The sequence below is a fragment of the Clarias gariepinus genome, chromosome 27 (assembly GCF_024256425.1).
Source record: "Clarias gariepinus isolate MV-2021 ecotype Netherlands chromosome 27, CGAR_prim_01v2, whole genome shotgun sequence".
NCBI classification, from domain to species: domain Eukaryota; kingdom Metazoa; phylum Chordata; class Actinopteri; order Siluriformes; family Clariidae; genus Clarias; species Clarias gariepinus.
The window spans coordinates 4,527,375-4,551,334 of record NC_071126.1 but is presented as its reverse complement, the minus strand read 5'-3'; the positions used below and the strand labels follow the sequence as shown (position 1 = coordinate 4,551,334).

Here is a 23,960-nt window from a genome sequence, read left to right as displayed (position 1 = left end):
GAAACCAGCCCTACGAGGACAAAGATCTCTGATATGAAAGCTTGTTGACAAATGGACAAAGTGTATAAAAAAGCAAGGAGATTAAGGAGATGTATTATTCTCATGATGTATCTTTCTCTTCTAAAATTTTATTTAAATAATTTGTACAGCCAGAGTGCAAATCACTTTTGACTCACCCTCATAATTATTTGCAAGCTCCTCGAAAAAAGTACAGCGACAGGACCATTTTAAGTCTCGTTCAAGAATAGGTGGCACACTTGAAATGTGTTTTGTGACTCGATGAGGCAACATTTCAAATAGTTTTTGCAAACAACAGCTGTCATGTTCTCTGGGTCAAAAAGGAAAAGCATCACCCAAGCTGTTATCAGCGTCAGGTCCAAAAGCCAGCATCAGTCATGGTATGGGAGTGTGCCAGTGCCTGTGGCATGGGTAAACTGCATATCTGTGAGGGCACCATTAATGCAGTAAAATCTGTTCTTTTTGGAGCAACATATGCTGCCATCCAAACACCATTTTTTCAGCAACATCCCTGCATTTTCCAGCAGGACAATGCTTAAATGCATTCTGCTCAGATTACACATGCAGGGCTGCTAGGTGCTAGACTGGCCTGCCTGCTCCAAATGAAAATGTCTGATACATAATGAAGTGCATAATACGGGAACAAAGTATGTGTACAATCAAGCATAATGCATACTGGAAGAATAGGGGGAAATGCATAAACAGTCAACTGTCCCAAGCTTTTTACAGGATGTTGAAGATTTGAGAAGAGTGTATATTTTCAAGAAACAATTAAATTCACATGGTAATTCATAAAATAATGAGTTGCCATAAAAGTTTTCAATATAGTACAGTGTGATGCGACTACAGATGACTGCTTTTTTGTTTAGTTGCCAATTTCCATTAAGTCTCTAACATTTCTGGAATTGTGGTCATGGAACATGGTTGCCTACGTATCACTGAGGTTTCTCATCCCTGTGATTGTGAACCTTCTGAGAATTTAACATTGGCAAGGTGCAGTATCAATGACAGACATTACTGAGAAACGAATATACCTGTCAGTGAACTTGCTAATGTTCTGAAAGGTCAGTATAGGCTCGACATGCCCTATTGTGGTCCTACTTTTTAATTTAAATTCCTAAATACAGTATAGTAAATATTGTTGCAAACATATACACTCATACCAGCCCTGCAACAACAAGTAAATATTATATACATTAATATTAAATACATATTTATTTTTAGCTACAACTAATAATTATGTTATTCATTATTATATTTTAATACAGTTGCATACAACTGTAAACAGGAACTTGTGCAGTAGCTGTTCCTTGTATTTCGTAAATTATAACATTTTCTTAGGATACATTCAGTACCAATCAAGAAGAGGTCTGTACTCACACCAAGCATGGTACACAGGCTGATTTTGGGCGTTTGTAAAAAAAAATATATAAAAGTTAGCTTCATTTGACTGAGGACATTAAGCTAATCTGTACATTTATGATACAGTCCACTGCCTTGTTCATATGATTTTCACATTCATAGGTAAAGTAGCAGCTGACATATTTTGCATTTTCATATCTGCCCATACTCCTTATAGTGAAATATACATATACAGTAGAAAAATTTCATGTGACGGTCAGTATGGAAAAAATGGACCTACATTGCTGTGAAAAAGTATTCGCCCCTTCCTAATTTTTTTTTATCCCCATATTACATATTACTACCAGACTGACACACAGTTTATCCTGACCATACAGAGAAATGAAAAATGAATAAAGTAAGTTTATAAATCATATAATATAATATAATCATATCATATAAAATAACCTTCATTATTGGTTAAACCTCTTTACGCAGCAGGTTGATTTCAGTTAAGCCTTCTTTCCTGAGCAGAGGCTGCTGTTGCGCTGATATCGCCAACGCTGCCCCTAACGGAGACTTGAGTCCCTGCTGTGTTCCTGCTGCTTTTTCTTTCTCCGTCAGTTTTTTCCTTTTTTTTGTTTTTTTCTCGACATCCTCAAGCAACAGTTGCACACTCTTGGAAAAGACAACACGGGGATCTGGGTCAGTAAGAGCAGGGCAGCCGCATCTCGCACGGAGCTCTATAGCCTGAAAACAAGTGGATACACAGAACACACATGACTTTTGATCTTACAGTCAACGATTACACAGCTTCTAGAAGGTGGATGGTCAGATGTTTCAGATTCATACAAGTATAAATCAGACAAAACGTACACAGGGTTAAGGATATAACGTTTATATTCACTCCATGCAAACCACTCTACTGTGGATTGATCTCTTACCTTCCTCTTGGTCATTGGACAAAAGCTAGCATACAAGAGCTACAGGACATAATAATGGTATGCGACCAAAGCTGTAAGACCGTGACAGCACTAGAAGAACAATAAGCACAGCTAAATGCTTAATAAAGCACAGCTAAATGCTTTCGTAGGTCAAATCTTTATTCCTCTGTGAGATCGAATATCAGAGGCGGCTCTCCAGCAAACTCTTTTCATTAGCCAGGCAAGGAGACAGATTTAAGGAGCTCAGAGATGTTTGAAGATCAGGCCATTAAAAGCAACTCAAGGCAATTGATGATAGAGTGCTTGTCCAAAGCTTATTGGGTAACATTTAGCCAAAGGAGCACATTAGAGATTAGAGGAGGACATCATTCTGTGGTTCCTTTTGGGTAAGGATATAACAGTTTGAACAGAAAGAACATAATTTAAGGGCAGTATTTTTGTTCCTCCTTGGGAAAGAAAACTGCAAATACAGGCCATTACATAATATCATTATTTTGGAATAACAAAACACAGTTATGAGAGTAAAAACTTCAAATTTTTAAATAATCCCCTGCTACACTAATACACTTATTTCAGCATTTTACCAATGTTGAAAAAGTTTTGTCAGAACCATGATCAGACTGCCTGCTTTAGGTCTGAAACACTGGCCTCCCAGGAACTCCTTTAATTGCCCAAGCATGTGGAAATGTGTTGGAGCAAGGTCAGGACTGTATGGGGATATGGCAATAACCTTCCTGTAATGTGCAAGTGTGCGGTAGCCAGTATGGGCTTGGTTTTTTCAGGCCATTTTTTCCTAAATATTCACAGCGAGGAATGCAGTGGGCTTCGAGTCACCTTGGCCAGGATTGCATTCACACAGATATATGAGCTTCATTAAAACATTTTAACCATTCATATGTTCTACGGTGACTAAGAGTCTCATAAATATACTTTACTTTAATTCACCTGTAAATATCAATTGATTTTACACCTAATTCAGAGATTTTTCATCATAAGTCCCGGATTGATTTGAACACCCTGTAAATGCACATGATGTAAGTGATGTTGTATAAGAGCATCTGCTATTGTACAAAAGTAACTTCAAATGTACTTGACAATAAAGTTACTCTATAATCGATAATCAATAATATTCAAAGAAAGAGAGGAATAGAGGAAAATAATAAATAATAATAAATAAATTTTTAATAATAAAAATAATAAATCATAAAAGAGGATAAGCACTTTAAAAATTCCTAAAATATATATGGGAATATTTTACCAAGATGTCTCGCTCCTATTACTCCACTACAGGTAAGTGGATGCTGTCATTCAGTGCCGCAGTGCTGCTTTGAAAGTATGAACACCATTCACACTCCCCCCAGTTTCCACAGGGTTGAGAAACTGCTTTTTTTTTTTTTTTTTTTTTTTACCAAAGGAGTAAGAACCGTGTAACGAGCAACAGTGGAGCAACTGGACTGACTGTTAACTGTGGTACTGGTAATTAAATAGCACATGGTGGATGTGTCTCTTTCATTAAAGGGAAAATGAATGAAGAGAGAGTGGGGTCTCTTACAGGACTAGGAGTGTGAAAGGACACGCACGCGTACACACACACACCAGCTTGATGGACGATTAACATCTTCACCATCTGTTCCCCCTGTGTTTGAGGCACCTCAGTGCCAGTATACAGGCAGGATCCTTTCACTCACTGCTTCAGGTTCACACTGAAGGTTAAGTAAGCCCCTGTGTGTGACTAGTACACACACACACACATTTCCCAGCCACCTCAACCAATTTGCATCGTATATTAAAGAGCCATTTGGTGGAGCCAGTGGCTTGTGACGAGAGAAATAGCTGTGCATGTTTCTGTAAATGAGTGTCCTCACTCACTCATACACTCACTCACTCATACACTCACTCATGCCTACACTCACTCACGCATACACATTCTTTCTGTGACAAACTGTGGCTCTTCCTCTACACACACATACATATAGATTCATCAACAGCAAAAGGAAAGGTGTTGGTTGGGATTTTAGACTGAGATGAGATGCGTGTGCACCTGTGTACCCGAATTCTGGTACCTGGTACCAAAGTTTGGTAAATTTTTGCCCGGGCACGGATCAGTGTACAGCATCCTCAGGCACGGTTTGAGTCAGGTATGAAAGCCAATCATTCCTGAGCAAGGAAGTGGGCTGTTTAGGATGTGAGATCACCAACGCTGTCTGTCTAATCTGAAATCTCTGTGAGTGCGCAGCACACACTAATCTCTTCTTCTGACCTACACACTAACAGCTGATCAAGCAGGAAGGCAGGGTCATGCACAGGTGCAAAGGTTGACTTCCTTGTGCACTCCTCCTTTTTGTGTTCATTGGTGTCTCACAAACCAACTAGGTGCATACAGTCACATGCTGTATCGATGAGTATAAATAGATGAGTGTGTCCTGGTAAGACAACAATATTACTAATGTGAAAGCTGCCCATCGTGGGAGAGTGGCGCATGGTACAAATGGTGCTAGAATACCATTAAGGTAGAAAGATCTCGCAATATGCCTGCTTCACATCTGAAACGCTGGCCTCCCGGAAACTTCTTTAACTCCAAACATGTGAAAATGACTTGTATTGTAGGTCAGGACTGTACAGGGGATGCGGCAATCAGCCGAGTTGGTGACACGTGATCTGTCAATATTCAGGTGTAAAGATCAGGTGTTCCACTCATTGAACGTTCACAGGAATCACTGCAGTGGGCTCCGAGCTATCTTAGGCGAGATCGTCCATGACCATTTCTAAAACGTTTGCAATGTTAAGTTGTTTTACTGCAGCTGAGTCTCACCACCATGCTGTGCTTGAAGTCTTCTGTAAATGTCGATCATATTTTATGCCTTCATTCACCAGAAACCTAATCACAAGTCCCGGTTTGACTTGACCATCCCTCGTATTTTTTAAACACAATGTGATTAATACTCAGGAAATTTGTGAAATCAGGTATAGACGTATCACTCACTAGCTCCCTGGGTTGTTTATTAAGTTAATTTATTTATTTACACAGTTGCCTAATTGACAAACAGAAGTTAACTATTAAAATAGCATGCATTTATTTTTTTGTACATTAAAAGTCTTATAAAAATGAGCAAAATAAAGTTAATTTCTCATCTCTGCATACATTTCTAGCCAAGGCTTTTTTCCAGAAGAGAATCATATCCTTTGTGCGCGATGTATACACACAGCACCTTGTCTCATACCCAAAACGCTGACCAAACTCTTGCTGAATTTTTGTTTAAGTGCATACATAATGATGTTCTGTCTCCACAGATCCAAAACGCACTTCCCTGGAGGGCTAGCTAATAAATGTATGACTCGGCCATGCCTATAAACTGTAGGTGTAGCGCGCCCTTTCCTGCCACTCTAACTCACTGTTGGTTTTCTTTGACACACCCCACCAATCATGAATATTCATAAAGCAGACCTGAAATGTTTATTAAATATGCATAGCTTGCTATTAGCTTTCTCAGCAAAAGGTGAAGTGTTATTTATCATCATGAGACCATGAGTTGGTTGGATGTCAAGTAAGCGCAAGTTTTATGTATTGCATGTTTAAGCCATGCATTAAGTTATGCTAATAAATAAATCCTATGATTATAAATAGTGTCTTAAAACCTGCTGTCACTGCTAAACTGAGAACATCACACAAGCTAAAGATTTCACAGATCACTAATATACAGTTAGCTTACTAATTAGGGCAGTGGTGGCTCAGAGGGCTAAAGCACTGAGTTACTGATCGGAAGATCGGCGGTTCGATCCCCAGCTCCACCAGGTTGCCACTGTTAGGCCCTTGAGCAAGGCCCTTAACCCTATCTGCTCCAGGGGTGCTGTATCATGGCTAACCCTGCGCTCTGACCCCAGTTACGCTGGGATATGCGAAGAAGGAATTTCACTGTGCTGTAATGCATATGTGACAAATAAAGGCTTAACTTTAACTTATAATAACGTGTGTGCTGTAAGATAAGACTAAAAGTTAGTGAGTTTGTATGACTGACAGATAAGCAAGTTTATCCTAATTGGCTGAATGTTAAGAACTTTTTATCCTGTTTACAGACCCTGAGGCGCTATGATGCCCAAAATTTTCCATCCAAGTTGATTTTTTTTTTTTATATAGCAAAGAGTTGATTGTGTGTGAAAGTCGGGCTAGAGATCTCAAAACACTTTGATATTTATTAGGCATTGTTTTAATGTTTTTTTTATTTTTTAATTGACTACAATTACAGTAATGGAATGGTTGAATTATAATCTCATCATGTCTTGTTCTTGACTTGTTACACCAGTCAATCGGAGAGCACCTCGGCTGAGCCGCTCTCATGTGTCATGAAATAAATTTCTCAGGAAGTCTCACGCAAACTCTGATTCAATCATTTAACCTTAAACAAAGCATTTTGCCGTGCACTAATGGACCTCCAGGCATCTTGTTAGTCTGGAAATCTCAGACAGGCCTGGAAGCACTGCACTTCCCAATTCCGACTCGAATCAACATGTCTCAAAGTTAGGTCGCATTGTTATTATACATAAAACATGATTTCCCAAAGATCATGGCAAAAGCATAACTTACGAGTTGGCTCAAGTGGATCCACCAGTTATACAAATGGCATACCAAAATAAAATGGCATTCGATAGGACAAATTTTTGTCATCTTTAAAGAAAAAGAGTCCTGAGAGTAGCTGAAGGAAAGCAGGAGAGAGCGTTGCAATGTACACATCAGTAAAAAGTTTGGGCACACCAGTTTTGGATTAATTTTCTACCTTCTAGACTTGTACTGGATTTTTTCAAAACTATGAAATAACACATATGGAATTAGGTAATTAACTAACAACAACAGTTTAAGACATGAAGGTCAGCTGTTCTGGAATAGTTCTTACAAGAACTGTATTGTCAGGTGATGGGTTTCCAAAACCCATTAAACACCATGATGAAACTGGCTCTCATGAAGGTCATCCCAGGAAAATAAGACCAAAACTTACCTCTGCTGCAGAGGAGACAATTATTTAGAATCACCAGCCTCAAAAATCACCAATTAACAGCACTTCAGATTAGAGCCGTTTATAAAGGCTTTACTGAGCATACGTAGCAGACACATCTTAATATCAACTGTTCAATGGAGATTATTGCACATTTTGGTTGTCTTCAGCATTGTTTTACAGTGTAGAAAGAAATAAAAATCAGGGAAAATCAAGGAAACCTGATATTCGAGCAAAAATCTTTCAAAATTTACTTAGACCTTTCATGAACACTATTTCAGCCATAAATCGTTCTATTCCTGAGCACCAGGACACCACATCAGGTGTGAGCTGACTCTGGTGCTTGGAGCCATAGCTGTGGGTTGTGAGTTCCATCACTATCGAAAATTAATAAATAAATAAATCACAAAATCTTGTCTACGCTTCTCAGACCGCCATAAAGCATTGATTTAACCAATAAGGGAATTGGGAGTAATGAAAAAGAAATTTATGCTGGGAAGGCGTGAATGTTCGTGATGTGGGTTTTGTGTGGTGTTACCTCTGGGATGAGGCGGTCAAGGTGTGTGACGCGACTTCGGTGGGAGGGGTGAGTGGAAAACCACTCGGGCACAGTTGGCTCTTCTGTTAATTGGTTGTTTAACTCCATCTTTTGCCAAAACACAGGGCTGGCTCTCACATCCACACACGCCTAAGATGTGTGTGTGTGTGTGTGTGTGAGAGAGAGAAAAAGAGAGAGAGAGAGAGAGAGAGGGAGAGAGGGAGAAAAAAATAATTGCTTTCAAACACTGTTTAATCCCATAGAGCCATTTCCAACAAGAAGCTTTACAGCATATTTCAGAGGTTGTGTATTTTCTGTAATGAATAAGGAATTTCTATGAATATGAATATTGGACACACCCCCAAACCTACACTCACTTACCTACACTCTTCCCGAATGTTTTTTTATCACCTCTCCCCATGTGGTTGGTGCTGTCTAAAGGGTTTTTAAAAAGATAGCCACACCATGACACACCATGTGACATTTGCACGTCTGATCTCTGAAAAAGACTTTAGCCCCTGTAAAGGTGGATAGTGGTGTGCTCAGGTGATATTCACACACATTTATTTTCATAAATCCATGACAGTAATATAAGTGACATTAACTGGCATTATTACTTATTATTGAAAATGCACAAATTGTCGAGTAAAATGAAAGATCTGATTTCTTGTATTGTAATATTATTAATCAGGGTTAGACAAATGTTGGTTCGAACCCCGGGTGATGCTGTTTTCCTCTCACAGCCGGAGGCACAGAGAGAGCTGATTGGCCGAGCTCTCTCAGGGGGGAGGGATGAGAGGTACTTGTGCTCCCACATTAGTCACGGCTTTACAGCCAATCAGGGGCGTCTGGGAGCTCGCGCACACGGAAGGAGCGGCTAGCGCTTTCCTCCGAGTGTGTTACTCCGCCCCTAACGGTGCGTGAGCGAGCAGTTCGAAAAGATGCGGTTCGTCCTCCCGACTGAGTGGTTGTAGTAGCCTTGATGTGTGTGGGAGCCTCCTAGCGACGGGGAGTAATTGGCCACGACTAGATTGGGGAGAAAATCGGGGAAAAAAAGAATTGGACAGGACTAAATTTATAAAAAAAAAAAAAAAAAAAAAAGACAAATGTGAGAGTAAAATGTAAAAGGCTCCTTGTGTGTCTTTGTAAGTGCAGTGAATTATTATTATCCTGTGTATGTGTTGAATGAATTGAACCTTTCTGGAGTGTAACTAAACTTCCTTCTTTCTGGAAAAAATGGCACTGGTAAGGACTCCTGATTTGTTTATCGATCAACAGAATCTTCCACGACTATTATGTGGTGATGAGGATGGGATGCACAAGTGATCGAGTCCGAGTCCAGCTCTTGAATGGATACAGTGCAACGTGGTAAAGGCTTTACCTAATTTCTTATCTTTAATTTCCCCTCTTGTATATTCCAACCACTCAGCATTTAGCATCACCAGTATACTAATCACCGGCCTGATCATGTCAACATCTTGACCTGTTCCTGACTGGTTAATGCCTTAAGTTAGATGTTTAGTTTTTTATGCTTGAATGATTCCCAGGTCACTGTCTGTCTAAATAAACGATTTGTTTGACACTGCTCAGGTACAGGAACTGGACTGAAAACAAGAGACGTGAACATCCTCCTGGAAGCCTGGAAAACTATTCCTCAAGACTACATTAAAACCAACAAGAAATTCTAGTTTGTTGGAAGTAAAATATAAAAAGAAGAAATGAAAAGTGGGGAGGGGGCAGGGGTGAAGACTTTTGTACGGTATTGTAAATTTGCAAATGTTTTACCAGGACATTCAGACACAATGACTCTTTAAAACACAGATAAAAAATGTGTTTTGTGAGTGTGATCGGTGACGCCTCCCTCTGTATGTGTGTGTGTGTGTGTGTGTGTGTGTGTGTGTGAGAGAGAGAGAGTATACAGTCAAACACTCAGACTGTGTGCAGACTGTTTTGATCTTCACACTTAAGTGTGCAAGTCTGCTTTCCTTTAGTCACTTCAATTCACACATCTCCGAACACACTCTCTAGCCTTTTGTTAGAAAAATAATAGAAACAAGCTAGGCACTTCTGTGCTGAGGGCTGGCCTTCAGATGGTATACTACAGGATACACTGCTCTGCCAAACCAGCGTGTGCGTGACGGTGTACATTAGTAGATGTGTTTGTGTGTGTGAACACTGCCATCTAATGCTGACTGTGGTTAGGATTTTCATTATAAAACTACTGTTCATAGTAATAAGAGGTATAGTAATGTATTGTTTTCTGTATTATGATGCAACCAGACTTTTTCTAAATTTGTTAAATTAAGTTATGAACATGGTATAAATTAATGCTAAATGAGAATTATTCAGGGATGAGAGGTAAAGTACCTTAGCAACAAGCTGCAGTCCAACCTCATCAGCCTCTGTTTCCAGATTCCGACTGTAAGGCCTTTGAAACAACATCTAAAACAGAGCATGAACTCAATTTACATTTAAAATTAAAATACTACGTTATTTACAATATTATCTATAGATAGATAGATAGATAGATAGATAGATAGATAGATAGATAGATAGATAGATTATTTATTCAGAATGACATTTCAATTTAATTTTCTTTTTTTCTTTTTAATTAATAGTATTCAGGAATTATAAACAACCTATTTGCACCCCAGTTCCTTTCCTTTTTTATGATGTCATGTACTGTAGATTATGGTTCAAATTATCGTAGTGCTCTACATGATACTGATCTCACCCTCAGCCATCAATAATAAGATATTTCTTTATATGTTTCTTAGTAGAGATGTAAATCTAATTAAACAGCAGCGTTCCTTGTGGATTGTTGGACTGTTTATTTAAAGACAAGAGAAAAGCAAATTTTAAGGGAAATTACAGTCATAAAGAAACAAGAAAGTAAAAGAACTCAACAAAGCCGTCAACAGAAGAGCTAGTATATTGTTAAGCAGAACAAAGGGGTTCATTAACAGCCTAAAGTGACTGAACTTGCAATTTAAACTTCAATTAAAACAGGCCATGATATACTGTTATTACTGTAGTGCAATCCTCTGGCCACGTTTAGATTCAAAAACGGAGAGCTTTACTTTAGGCTTACTTGTATAAAATGCAGAGCGTGTTGTGCTGAAGAAAAGTCCCTGCTGCTAATTCCTTATAACTTTAATGGAGAAAAGTCCAGAATCAATATGCAGTGTGTTCGCATTCTAGTAACACCCTAATATTTCTAAGACTGACTTTAATTGAACATTAAATTAGATCATGCTTTATAATCAGATCCTGGGTTACATGGATGTGGTACATTACAGTACAAGACAGACTCACCTCGATTAGTTTGCCTTGAATCCACTGACCCAACAAAGACAGACTGTCTAGAGGACAAATCGCCCAGATCATTGTCAACAGGAGCATAGATAACACATCCAGAACATGAGACAAAGTGGCCTCCTCCGCCTGAGACAGAGAGAGACAGAGAGAGAGAGAGAGAGAGAGAGAGAGAGTTTTAGTCAAATGAGTTAGTCATATATTATCATACAATATAAATTAAAGATTTACTATAGAAGAGGGTTATAAACAAACAGGAAAATTGCACTTCATTCATTCCTCATGTGCACATAGGGCAGTTTCGCCACTACAGCGTGTAGGGAGTCCTTTAGCCACGAGGCCAGACAGAAAGTTTAGCAGGACCAGAGTGTGTTATTGTCTTACTGAATATTTTGGCCCAGAATGAGAATGAGGGACAGAAAGTGAGAAAGACAGAAAGAAATAAAGACAGGAAGCAAGAGACAGATTAAGTGACAGAGAGAGGAGAGAGAGATTTTCGTTTTGTTTACCTTCAACAGTTCTTAATTTTAACACTTTTTTTGTGCACCATAGCAGCATTTTAAATACCCACTTGGGTAATTAGGTAGACAGATAGATGCATGCATGGATGGATGGACAGATGGCTTAATTAATTAAAAAAAAAATTAAATGACTAAATGTATATATAAACTTAAACATAGAAAGAGACATGGACACTGTTGTTGTTTTTGATCTCTCTATTCCTGTTAGTTTCTTCTGACTTATTTCTAAGCCTTAGCAACACGAATGTAAATATTTCTCATGCCAAAAAAGCACCTTTGAATCTTAAATCTTGACAGAAAGAGAGGAAGAGAAAGAAAGAGGGAATCAGAGAGAGAGACAGAGAGAAAGACAGAGAGTGAGAGAGACTGAAAGAGAAATACAGATACAGACAAAGAGATGGAAAAAATTATTTTTTTCCCAAATTGATAGATGTTGAACAAATGAGAATTATTTTAGGAAAAGGCCCCACTGCTGCCTTTTCTGCAAAATATGTGTGAGAGCCTGAAAGACAGTGAGACACAGCGTAAAACATAGCATGAGACAACGCGAGATAAAGCGTCAGAAACAGCCTGCACACATCCTGAATATCCCTAAACCCAACAAATCACAATTTACCCTCACCACTGTTCAATTACTGATAGTCTTTGTCGTTGTTGCTAATATTGATGCTTTTTTTGTTGCTGTTCTTATTATTAACCTACTATGTTTTTCTTTCATATTTAATATGTTTATAATGGTTATATATGTAAGATGTAGATGTATGTTATTTATAATGCTAACTGTCTATAATTGCTTTGACATCAATGTCATTTTTTAACATTTATGATAAATCTCTGCTGAACTTAAGAGAAAAACAGAGAACGAGAAAAGAAAGAGAGAAAGAGCGAGTGAGAGAAAGAGACAGAGAGAGAGAAAGCAAAAAACAAAGCGAGAGAGTAAAAGAGAGAGAGAGTGAATAAGAGATTATAATGCACATCATTATTCTTTATTTCTTTAAGTCAGTTATGTGCAAAATCAAAAACGCAATCAGACCTGCACACGTTAATTCCTTCACAAGATGAATCAGAATTCCCTATTACAGAATTACAACTCAATTAGGCAAATGAAATGAATGTAACAGCAAACAATCAGACTCTTCTCCACGCAGCGCCCTGGCGAGCTGCGTTAGAGAAACATGCCGCAATGCAGATGGCATCAGAACTTTATATCACCTGCAGGAGTCATCAGAACCATTCCGGACCAACAGCCAGACGCATCAGAGAGAGAACTCTTCCCTTTCTCTCTAACATCAGCCAGCAGTACTTAAAATGCATTCATTTACTCTCAACTGTGTCTCAGTGTAGATAAACATGACACACATCTCTCTCTATCACACACACACACACACACACACACACACACAGCCTGGAGGGAAACATTTAATAGAGACAGATAAAGATCTGGAGTCTCCATATGACCGACAAGGCTATAAAACACTGAAACTCGTTGCTGAAATAACAAATAAAAATTGGATTTAAAAAAAAAAAGGATTTTACTTAGCTTTTTGTAGCCTACATAGGATTAGTCAAGAATTATCTGCACTCTTTTTAATTAACATTTAGAAAAGGCAAATACATAATTTTTTGACATAATCTCATTGCTTTTCAATACACTTTGTCCGTCAATACGCTTTCGTATTCCCTCTTTAAAAAAAAAGTTTTAGGTTGATTTGCGAGCTACACATTCATTGTTGTCTTCAATTTCTCATCAAAAGTAAATCTTTGTCCTTGTAGGGCTGCTTTCAGGGGACAGAATGGGTGAAAGTCTAATCAAGCAAGATCAGGACCACAGGGAGGATGCTTTAACACCACAAAACAGTTTTTGTGTGTCGATAGTGTAAATTTGTGAAATTTACAGAAAAAGAAAAATCTGTAATAAAATCGTATCAGCTGGTCCTTGCTGATTCCTGTCTCTAATTTAATAAGAGGTTAGAAGAAACTCCGAAAAATCCGTAAAGACAGCTGTGCAAATGAATTCCTGTTATGCCATCTTTGATTATCGGAGTGATGTAGACAGGCTTAGCGTTATCCATTATTTAAATCCACAGCATAAGCCGTTCATCAGCAAGGTTCTGCCTCCAGTCTCACCACAACGCATGATGCAACAGCGCTGAAACAGTACACTGATGTTATAACTGCAACCCTAAAGACACTTGGGCCTTTTAGCATTTTAGTAAGAACGCTCAATTCGTTTCAATTCAACAACGAGGTGGAGATGAAAGCAAACCATGGTGCAAGCAAAAGAGAAACAAACAGGCAGTTTAAACTCAATGCAGGGTGTTCCTTTTGATAAAGAAGGATGGTAAGATGTTAATGTGTCTCCTGAAACACTTCAATCAAAAGGATTGCTCTAAATCAGCCTGCAGAAAACAAAAAGGTGTGGCACTTACGGCATGACCGAGCAGAGCATGGGCCATCTCGTGCCCCAGGACAAAAGCCAGCTGATGGATGTCTTCGACAGCTTCCAGCATTCCTGTAAAGATAAATATCATGCCATTCTGTCTCACACACACACAGAAACACACACACACACAAACAATTTACTCTTCCTGTTTTTTCCATTGATATATTTAATCATATGACTACTTACAGCTAAAATGTTATTTCTGCTACTTTTGCTCTGTAAAGCCTTCATAATGTCTATACTTTTGACTGATACTGTAGTTTTCCTGAACAAAGTCAAAACTGTCACATAAATACAGTAGTCCACACCAAGACACATACAGATTCACACACACGAAACCACTCACATGGAACACAATCATGTCACAATTTGTAACCATGTTTCATTGGATGTGAACACCTTTAGATTTATTTGGCCTATTCCGCATGAACATGGGTATTTTTTTTCTTCACCAAAAAAGATCTTTAACTACATGAAAACGTAAAAACACGCCAGACCCAAGGTACAGTACAGCCATGCTGGCCAAACAGGAAACCTGAAAAAAAGTCTCACTAAGTAAATCATGCTCTGACGTCTAACACAGGAGATACGGCTCATGTGATGCGCACTTTTACCAACTAAAAACCCTGTTTTCCTTGTCCACACATCAACATCAAAAAGGAATCTTCTAAATATTTTCACACAGGAAAGAGTTTTCCAAAAGGTCTGTGATTCACGTACATGTGGACTAGACCTTCGTCAAACAGTAAGGCTTCTATCTCTTAACAGTGTAAAAAGTCTATAAGCATTATGCAATGTTTTATTTACAATTTTCCAATGTCTCAGTGTTTATTATTCAGCCATACCTAACCACACTGTTGATAATGTGTTGCCTATTGGTCTGTGTCTGCTGTTTAACTAATTTTGCGGTCATCTCACATCAAACCTTATTTGAAATATATATATATATATATATATATATATATATATATATATATATATATATTATAAGAAATATCTGTCTGGTCTATCAAATGGCTACTTCATACAGGAGAGAGTAAGACGGACTAATAGGCTCTATTAGTCTATATGTAAACATATGGTGGTGGTCAAAAATATTAAGACAACATATCCCGTGTAATATAGTTCATCCCTGTGCATATAGCAGATAATTAAAACAAAATTTCTAGCCTAGTTCTGGCTAAAGAGTTGTAATATCACACAGAGAAGGTAATGAAAACCTGGCTATGTGACAATGGTGTTTAGTTTCGAAAGCTTTATGGCCTGGGTTCAGCTTCAGACCTAAACCCATAAAAAAACTCTTTAACAATGAGGAAGAAAGCAGTAACAGTCAAGAAACTGTCTTATGTACATGATCTAAAGGAAGCAATCAAGCAGACACAAAGTGACTTCATACTAATAATTTATTGTTGTATAGTATTCATTGTGGAAAATAACACATTATGCATACAATATTGATCATCATTATTTAAAAAATATGAGAATGTAAACATATTTGCCCGCCACTTTACAGCCAGATGTTACTCACAGGGACGACGTAAGCGTTGACAATGGGCTCTTCCACCACATGGACAGTCCAGGGTAAATCATTCATCCCTTCGATATCCTTGTTTCTATCCACCAAATGTTGGACCAATTGCTTAACCACAAGATGTCTGGGGTCCGACTCTGAGATGAACGAGTTTCCATATTCTTCTACATACTGGTTGGAGGTATAAAAATATGTTAATATAATGCAAACATGACAAAAGTTGGTTTATAATAAGCTTGTGGTGATCTAATGATCAGAAAACACTTAAAGGACTACAAAACTTACTTTCAAAATATTTCAATCTACTTTTTAAAAAACATTGTTTACTGTGTAGGGTAAGAGTTAGAAAACCTAAGGTTAAGAACTGATGATGTTTGTGGCACTTATGGTGATGATCCGCCCAGAAATAATTGTGGGTATCAATTCGAGTATTTGGGCCTAGCATGAAAAAACACACACTGCTATTTTTAATATTATTAACACTGGACAGAGTAAGACACACTTGTGTCGTCTAGATAAAAGCTGCTCATACCCATACTCAAGTTTTCAAGTAGGCTTGATTGACAATAGCTATTCACTTGGATGATGGAAAACCACAAAAGCTTTCAGGCTTTTCCACAAAAATCACTTGTCCCTCTCGCAGAGTAACCATAGTGACAGCAATGCTGCAAGCAGCACTTGGCCAACAAGGATGTAATGTTTTTATTTTAAACTGACAGGCTACATAACCAAATCCAGAAAACATTCGACAGACTTTCATGCATTATTGTAGCAATATATAAACAACTATCATAATTAACAACTGCTACGTAGCTGCGTGCTCTAAACTTACTAAGTTAACTATAATTGTTGTAGTAGTAGTGAAGCAGTATATACTGTAGTTTCACTACTACCTTACTACCACAATTTCTACTAACGTACTGTAGTAGTAGTAGTAAAGGGTGGAAGTTTTGTTGTAGTAACAGCAAAGGTTCCAGTAGCAGTATAGTAGCTGTGTAGGGGTAGTATAGTAATAACAGTAACAGTATAGCAGTAGTTATGGTGACAGAACAGTAGCAGTATACACTATTCATAGTTGGGATTGCAGTATTGTAACAGGTGCAGTATGACAGCAGAGTAATAGTAGAATTAATAGCAGAGTAATCAGTAAAAAGTAATATTTGTGGTAGCAGAGAAAGTATTAGTAATTAGTAATAACAGTAGCAAGACAGTAGTATAAATAGTAGCTGTATATACGTAGCAGTGTGGTAGTAGTCTAGTAGTAGTAACAGTGGTAGTACCACTAAGTAGGACAGTAGCTGCATAGTGGGAGTAACAGTAGCAGCGTAGTAGCAGATATGGCAGCAGTATTGTAGTAGGACACAAATAGTAATGGAAGCAGTATTAGTTTCAGTAATGTTAGCAGGAGTAGTAGCAGTAAAGTATTAATACTAGTAGTGTGGTAGTATTTATGGTAGCATTATAATAAAAGTATAGTAGTAGTAATAGTAGCAGTGTAGTAGTAATGGAATCAGTACTTGAAGCAGTATTAGTTTTAGTAGCATTAGAGTAGTGGTAGTATATTAGTAGTAACAGTACCACTGTGGTAGTAGTAGTAATAGTAGCAGTGTAGTAGTAACATTAGCAGTGTAGAAGTTTTAGTGGTACACTCTAAAAACTAACTCAGAGGACCTTTTACCACTACTTGATTTAATACATGGATGCAAGTTAAACATTCTAATTAATTGATTTGGATGAACTTTCTAAGTTGCAAACTTTATTTTTATAAGTTGTGATCAAATAATAATGCTGGTAATTATATTTACTTAATTTTGCATGTAATTTAAACTTAAATTTCATTGTTAATGGGTTGAAAACAAAATTTAAGTTGTCTTAACTTTAAAAAGTTGGCATAATAAGTTAATTTTTTTAAGTTATATCCTACCCCCTATGCCTGGACGTGTTCCAGTGGTATGATTGTGTGTTAGCAGACTTATAGGCTAACCAAACTCAATATAAACAAAATTTCATGGTGAGTAACACTTCAATTTACATCTAATAATTCTACTAAAGTAATGAATTTGCACTTGTTTCATTGAGATATCTGCTCAGCAAGAGAGCTGATCGGAAAAACATTATTCAAGTTTTGCTAATTTGACCATTTGACTGTACGTTACATAATGTTAACTAATTTCAGTCACAGCCACAGTTTTTAAAAGTCTTTTGCACTCAGTCTCATTCACATAGATGGCTGTGTGCTTCCACTGTAGGCAAATTGTAGTAGCAAAGAAGTAAAAGCAGAGTGTTTCTTTTATTTTAGTTTGCTTGTATTTTAGTTACTTTTGTAATACAATTCAAAGTTAATATTTTTCATAACATTAAAGGGTATGTCAAATGTTGGCATTGTGATTCTGACAGTATCACTGAGGTGTATGTGTCCACCTGAAATTAATATTTTGCATCAATAGTTATTCAATAGACATTATCAACCTAATTAGATTAGTGTGTTGTTAAGTTTGTCAATATTGTTTTAAAAAATGGGCTGTGAGTGCAAACTGTAAATTTATCTCTCTCATTGGAAATGACTGATGTCATTCAGAGCTTAGTCTTTTGGAATGTTCTATGACATGCTACTTGGCTTTTGACTGTTATATTTATAGAGATTTGCCTAACTTTTTTGTGATAGCATAATTTATTATGCTTAGTTATTCTCAATGAAGACCAGTTGAATTTTGAGTTTTTTATTTGCATTTTGTGCAAGATTTATATAGAATTTGTTCACATACTAAACTGCAGTTGAAAATAAAAGCTAATTGCACAAAAATAATGGTTGAACTAATGTCTTTTTTTTTATCTACTACATTAACAAAAAACAAAAAACCCTACATAAAAAGAAACCTGAAAAAAAAAAAATCTATTTGGAGTCACTTAATTTTTTAAATGGTTGCTATTTGAAATTTTGTATAAATTATTATAGTAATTAAACAACATATAAAATTGCTTTAAAACAATATGGTAAAGCCATTTGTAACAACATAATTTATACGAGTTATCAACTTAAAAACTTGCCTTTTGTCTAACAGTTAATAAGTTAGGGGTAATTAAAATAATCTTTAACTGAAGAGGAAAAGCTAATTCCCCCAACGCAAAGAAGCTTGTTGGTTCAAAATAATTTCAAATGAAGTTGTCATAACTCAAAAAGACTAATGCAAAACGTTGCGTTAATTTTTTTGTTAAGTCTAAACATTTCTTTTTAGAGTGTAGTAGCAGTAATAGTAGCAGTCTAGCAGTAACACTCAGAGTGTGGTACTAGTAATGGAAGCAGTATAGTAGCAGTATAGTATAATTAACAGTAGCACTCTAGTAGTAATGGCAGCAGTATAGTAGTAGTGATAGTAGTAGTGATAGTAGCAGTATGATAGGAGTATAGAAGTAGTAAGAAGCAGAATAGGTTTTAGTAGTATTAGTAGAGAAAACACCTACCATTTCTGCGACTTGTTCGGTCAGCTTAATAAAGTCCTCCTTGCTAAAAAACAGTAATCTGCTCCTGCCAGTCACAGGACTCTCTTCCATATAGGTGAGGAAGAAAAGCGAGATGAAGAGCAGCACTCCCGTGCCAACTCCTGTCAGACGCCAGCGCCGCTGCCACGTCCACTCACGAATGACCTGCTTCTTATTGGGTGGCAAAGCCTTCCACCATCTCCTGACACCTCTACAAGACGACAGAGACCACAGTCAGGAGACACAGATGTGACTGATCACTTATTATAACCACAGTACTTATAAATATTTAGTTAGTTTGGGTTGTTTTTCTTTTTTAAATGCTTGGCTAAAATGCATAAGTTGTTATTAACATGATGCCTGTTCCAGGTCTAGAAAGTGTCTCTTGTTCTAAATCTGTTTGCTTACATATAACTCTAGTGCTAATGCTAGCTTGTACCAAGGATTGGATCTTGGTTAAAGCGTTTGACATTTGTAATGATTTAATGTACGTCTGTGATAAATTAATGGCATATTCAGGGATGTACTAATACTGTTTTAATATTTGTGCTATTGTAAGTCAATATACGGATAATCTGACTAGCCAGAGCAGCACTCAGCATCTCCTGTGGCTTGGTGAGAAAGGTGGGTTCCACCTCCAAATGCCAAGATTTGTCTACGTTTTACGGCAAATCTAATTAAGCCCCCTTAAGCTGAGGAAAACGCATTCCATCCAAGATGTCAGGTGGACTATTGTGTTACAGCTACAGTGGGTAGAATTTTATACGAGCCTGAGACAAAATGATCTGCACTCCGGTTATATTTAACTTCTGTTGGCGGCACTAAATTGATTTTTCAGTTTCTCTTATTAAAATGATTAAATTCAAGTACTTTAGGAAACCAGAAGTGTTCTTTTGTTCTATAGCCTTCTTACAGTTCTTTATTACTTGTCACTTCCACAGAGCTGCTGAGAAACACAGTGTCCCATGGCAAGGCATTATACGAGTGTGAAGAAAAAAAATTCGTTCTGGTTATATTAAAACTTCTGTTGGCCGCACTATGTCTTATCAGCGCTTTTCATTTAAAGCTACTGTCTTCCCAGTCACTGCTGTGCAGGTGTGAACGTAAACATTTTTGTTTATAACTGCGGTGCGAGCAATAATGGATGCCCCGCTTGCGATTAAGTTAATTAAAATAAATTCTACAGCCAGAGTGCAGATATTTTTTGACTCACTTGTATATACACCCTGTACAGAATATATATCCCTCACTCCTCCCTAGTTCACTTTGATGCAGCTAACAGAAGAAAAAGATTAGAATAGAAAACGCAAACTTAATACAGAACACCAATTAAAAAAAATAAATAGAAAGTATAGATTTTGTGCAAGTGTAAAATCAAACATTTAATACATCAGGGTGAGCAAACTGGTTAAGACTGAATTCCTTGAATAAAATTAATATAACTGACAAATTCGCAATTTACAAACAAAAACTTGCAAAAATTGCTATAAATGATTCATTCAATTATTTTCTGTTTAATAGTTATACGTCAAAGTGAACCAATTATTAACATAAATATTAAATAGTGATTTTATGAATTAAACATTGTGATCTTTCTTGGTTTTCACAAGTCCCTTTTATTTAACTATCTATCCAGGAAAATATGTTCTATCCCCCAGTGCATGCAACGCTGTTATACGGCTGATTTTATACAGCTTTGTTTATATAAGTTTATGTTCAGAACTATAAGTGTGATTGTGGTTTCAGCTAAATAGCAGCAAGCTCTAATTCAGTAGAAACTGCTGTCACTAAACTGATCTCTGCATATCATGGTACGAGTTACGGCCACAACCACTAAAATAAGCAAATTTTTGTACACATAAGGGTCTCTAAGGCCATGGTCCCCAACATAGGGTCCACACCCACCTCAGGAAGGCACTAAAAGAAGGCATTTAGTGTTGTTTACTGCAGACTGTGAATTTGTGAATGAAAATGATTCCTCAATATCACAGAACCACTCTTTCCCAATTTTAGCCCTGGAATAAGCCTGTGCCATCAGGGATGAAAAAACTCCATGGATGTGATAACCTGGAAGCACGAAAGAAAGTCTGCATTGTGGTACATTCAGGTCGTCAGCTGACGTCATTTTATTGCCAGGTAACGTTTCTGAGGCTAGACCTGACCAGCTTGGATCATAACACTGCCTCTAGAGACTTGTACAGTGGCCAATGAGAATAATTGGTGCATCGCTTTATGTGCTGCCCTTCTTACCCTGACGTGCCCATCACTCTGGAACAGGGGCAATCTGGACTCACCAGACCACAGGACCTTTTTCTATTGCTCCAAAGTCCAATGTTTATGCTTTCTAGTGTTTTTTTTTTTTTTTCTTTCTGATTGGTCTCACTAACAAGTGGAGCACACTTGCTTAGTGGTTAAGGCATTGGACTACGGTTCGGAAGATTCCAGGTTCAAACCCCACAACCACCAAGTTGCCACTGTTGGGCCCTTGAGCAAGGCCCTTAACCCTCAACTGCTCAGATGTGTAATGAGATAAAAATGTAAGTCGCTCTGGATAAGAGCGTCTGCCAAATGCCTAAATGTAAGGTCAGATTTTTATTTTTTATTTTTCTACCATGCATCTTTACTAAGCGTTTAAGTGATCTCCACAGTTCCTACGACATTTCCTCCACGATGGTGAAGCCTCCGCAGTCTTTTAACCCTTTGCCATGGTGGTGGTGGTCTGGCCTGGCCTGTAAGGTGCTCACCTGCCCAGGATGATGGCTGTGACCTTCTGCAGAGGTTTGATCAGCAACCAGAGCACCACAGGCGGCGCTGCATGAAGTCCAGCCGAGGTGTGAAACCCCTTCCCAGGACCAGAGAGAGCAGGCAAGCGGACAGGAAGCTGATGGACACACACTGGAGCAGGGACAAGGGGTCTCACAACGTGAGCTGTGTGATGATGAGATGAACTGCTCGGGGTTCGATTTAAATCAGGTGAGAAGAGCCGTGCTGCTGGATTCCTCCATCTCCAGCCAGGAAGAGTCTGAAGCTCTGGGTGAAGTCGGGTGAAGACTGAAGATGATGAAGTTTTACAAAAGCGAAACCAAATCCAAGCCATTGTTGAAGCTGTTCATTAACAGTAGCAGTAGATGGGAGAAAACATCAGCACTTGGGTGTAACAGTGCTGTCGGTAGTTAGAGACGGAACGCGATGTTATTTCCACAGTTTCCTCTAAAGTTACACAGGAGCTGAAACTTCTCGGTTTGCTAGTGTTGTTGTTGTTGCTGTTGTTAACGTTGTAGCCAGTTAATAGAGGACACACACTGGGATTAAACTCGATTAACTGTACAAAAATCCCGCACATCTCAAGTTTATCAGAGTTTCATCCATAAAACACACTTTATTTAACTTGACCTCTTTCACTCGAGTGCCGGTTGTATGTTTAAACGCACAGTGGAGGTCGAGTGTCACTTCAAAACCTGTCCGGTCTTAAACAGCGCACATGAATATGGTTCCCACCTGGGGAAGTCTACAGTACATTTATACATTTATTCTTATAGTTTATTACTGTATAAATATAGCTGTCTGAATAATTAATAAATAAATTATTTTAATAAACAGCTAATTATATAAATTCCCAACATACACGAACACTTGTCTGTTAATCAAAAAATAATTATTTATATATTTATATATATATATATATATATATATATATATATATATATATATATATATATAGAAATACAACTATTTGTACATCTTGTTTTTGTTTGTGGCCGTTAGATATTCAGCCTAAGAAAATAATTGAATAACTGCAAAATATGTGGCATAGCGGTTAGCACTGTCGCCTGGCATCTCCAGGGTCTGGGTTCGATTCCCGCCTCGGGGATCTCTCCCTATGCTTGATGGGTTTCCTCCGGGTACTCTGGTTTCCTCTCACAGACCAAAGACATGCAGATTAGGCTAGCTGGCATTCCCAAGTTGCCCATGGTATTTGTGTTGCCCTGCAATGGATTGGCACCCCATTTAGGCATAGTGACCCAGTACACAGGATAAAGCAGTATAGATGATGTGTGAGTGAGTAACTAAAATTATATAATCAAAACCAATTATTAATCCTTACACCCAGAGCCCTAAGCCCTTCAAACATCATAAGATGACAGGTTTAGAATTCCTTTTGACATCACTAATGCTAACTATGTTACAGAAAGTTGGACTTTCTCAAGCACTTTAAAGAGAACGTCTGTACACCCTAGTCATAACATTGTGCGCAGTAGATACAGCAATGGAATGTAATTTTCACATCAACTATCAGAATGGGGAAAATATCATCGGGTTAGTAAAGCTTCAGCACATTATTAATACCTGCTCAGGACGGTACTGAACCATCGACTTTGTGGAAGAATGGAGATTATTTAAATGCTTAGTAAAAATGCATGGTAAAAGATAAAGACAGTACAAATCTGAGTTATGTTAAATATCGAAAGTGACCGCATTTCCAAATGGACGATGTGACGAGAACTCCTAGGATTGGGACTAAACAGCTGTGTGGTCTAAAGAAAACCACTTATTAGTGAGACACATCAGTCTCTTTGCTTTGGTTTTCTAGGGAGAATAAATCTTGAACTTTGGAGCAATGGGAAAAGGTCATGTGTTTAGAGGAATCCAAATTGACCCTATTTCAGAGTGACAGTCGCATCAGGGTAAGAAGGGAAGCACAGGAAGTGATGCAATCTTCATACATATCTTATTGTATATGCCTCTGGAATCAGTGTTGTGAAGTTGCTTCAGTTGGTCAGGTCGAGACCTATTATGTGGCAATTAAATGAAATCAGCTAATGACCCGAATGTACCGAATG

General features: G+C 37.8%; 1 protein-coding gene across 1 annotated transcript; it reads right to left on the bottom strand.

Moving 5' to 3' along the window:
- Nucleotides 1-248: 248 nt before the first annotated feature.
- oma1 (OMA1 zinc metallopeptidase) lies at nucleotides 249-22,551 on the bottom strand. Its single transcript, XM_053489121.1, has 8 exons — nucleotides 21,864-22,551; nucleotides 19,102-19,330; nucleotides 15,637-15,810; nucleotides 14,095-14,202; nucleotides 11,145-11,273; nucleotides 10,197-10,271; nucleotides 7,830-7,979; nucleotides 249-2,109 (listed from the first exon to the last, which is right to left on the bottom strand). The coding sequence occupies exons 1-8, from the start codon at nucleotides 22,214-22,216 to the stop codon at nucleotides 1,840-1,842; spliced, it is 1,488 nt and encodes a 495-aa protein (XP_053345096.1). The 5' UTR covers nucleotides 22,217-22,551; the 3' UTR covers nucleotides 249-1,839.
- Nucleotides 22,552-23,960: the final 1,409 nt, after the last annotated feature.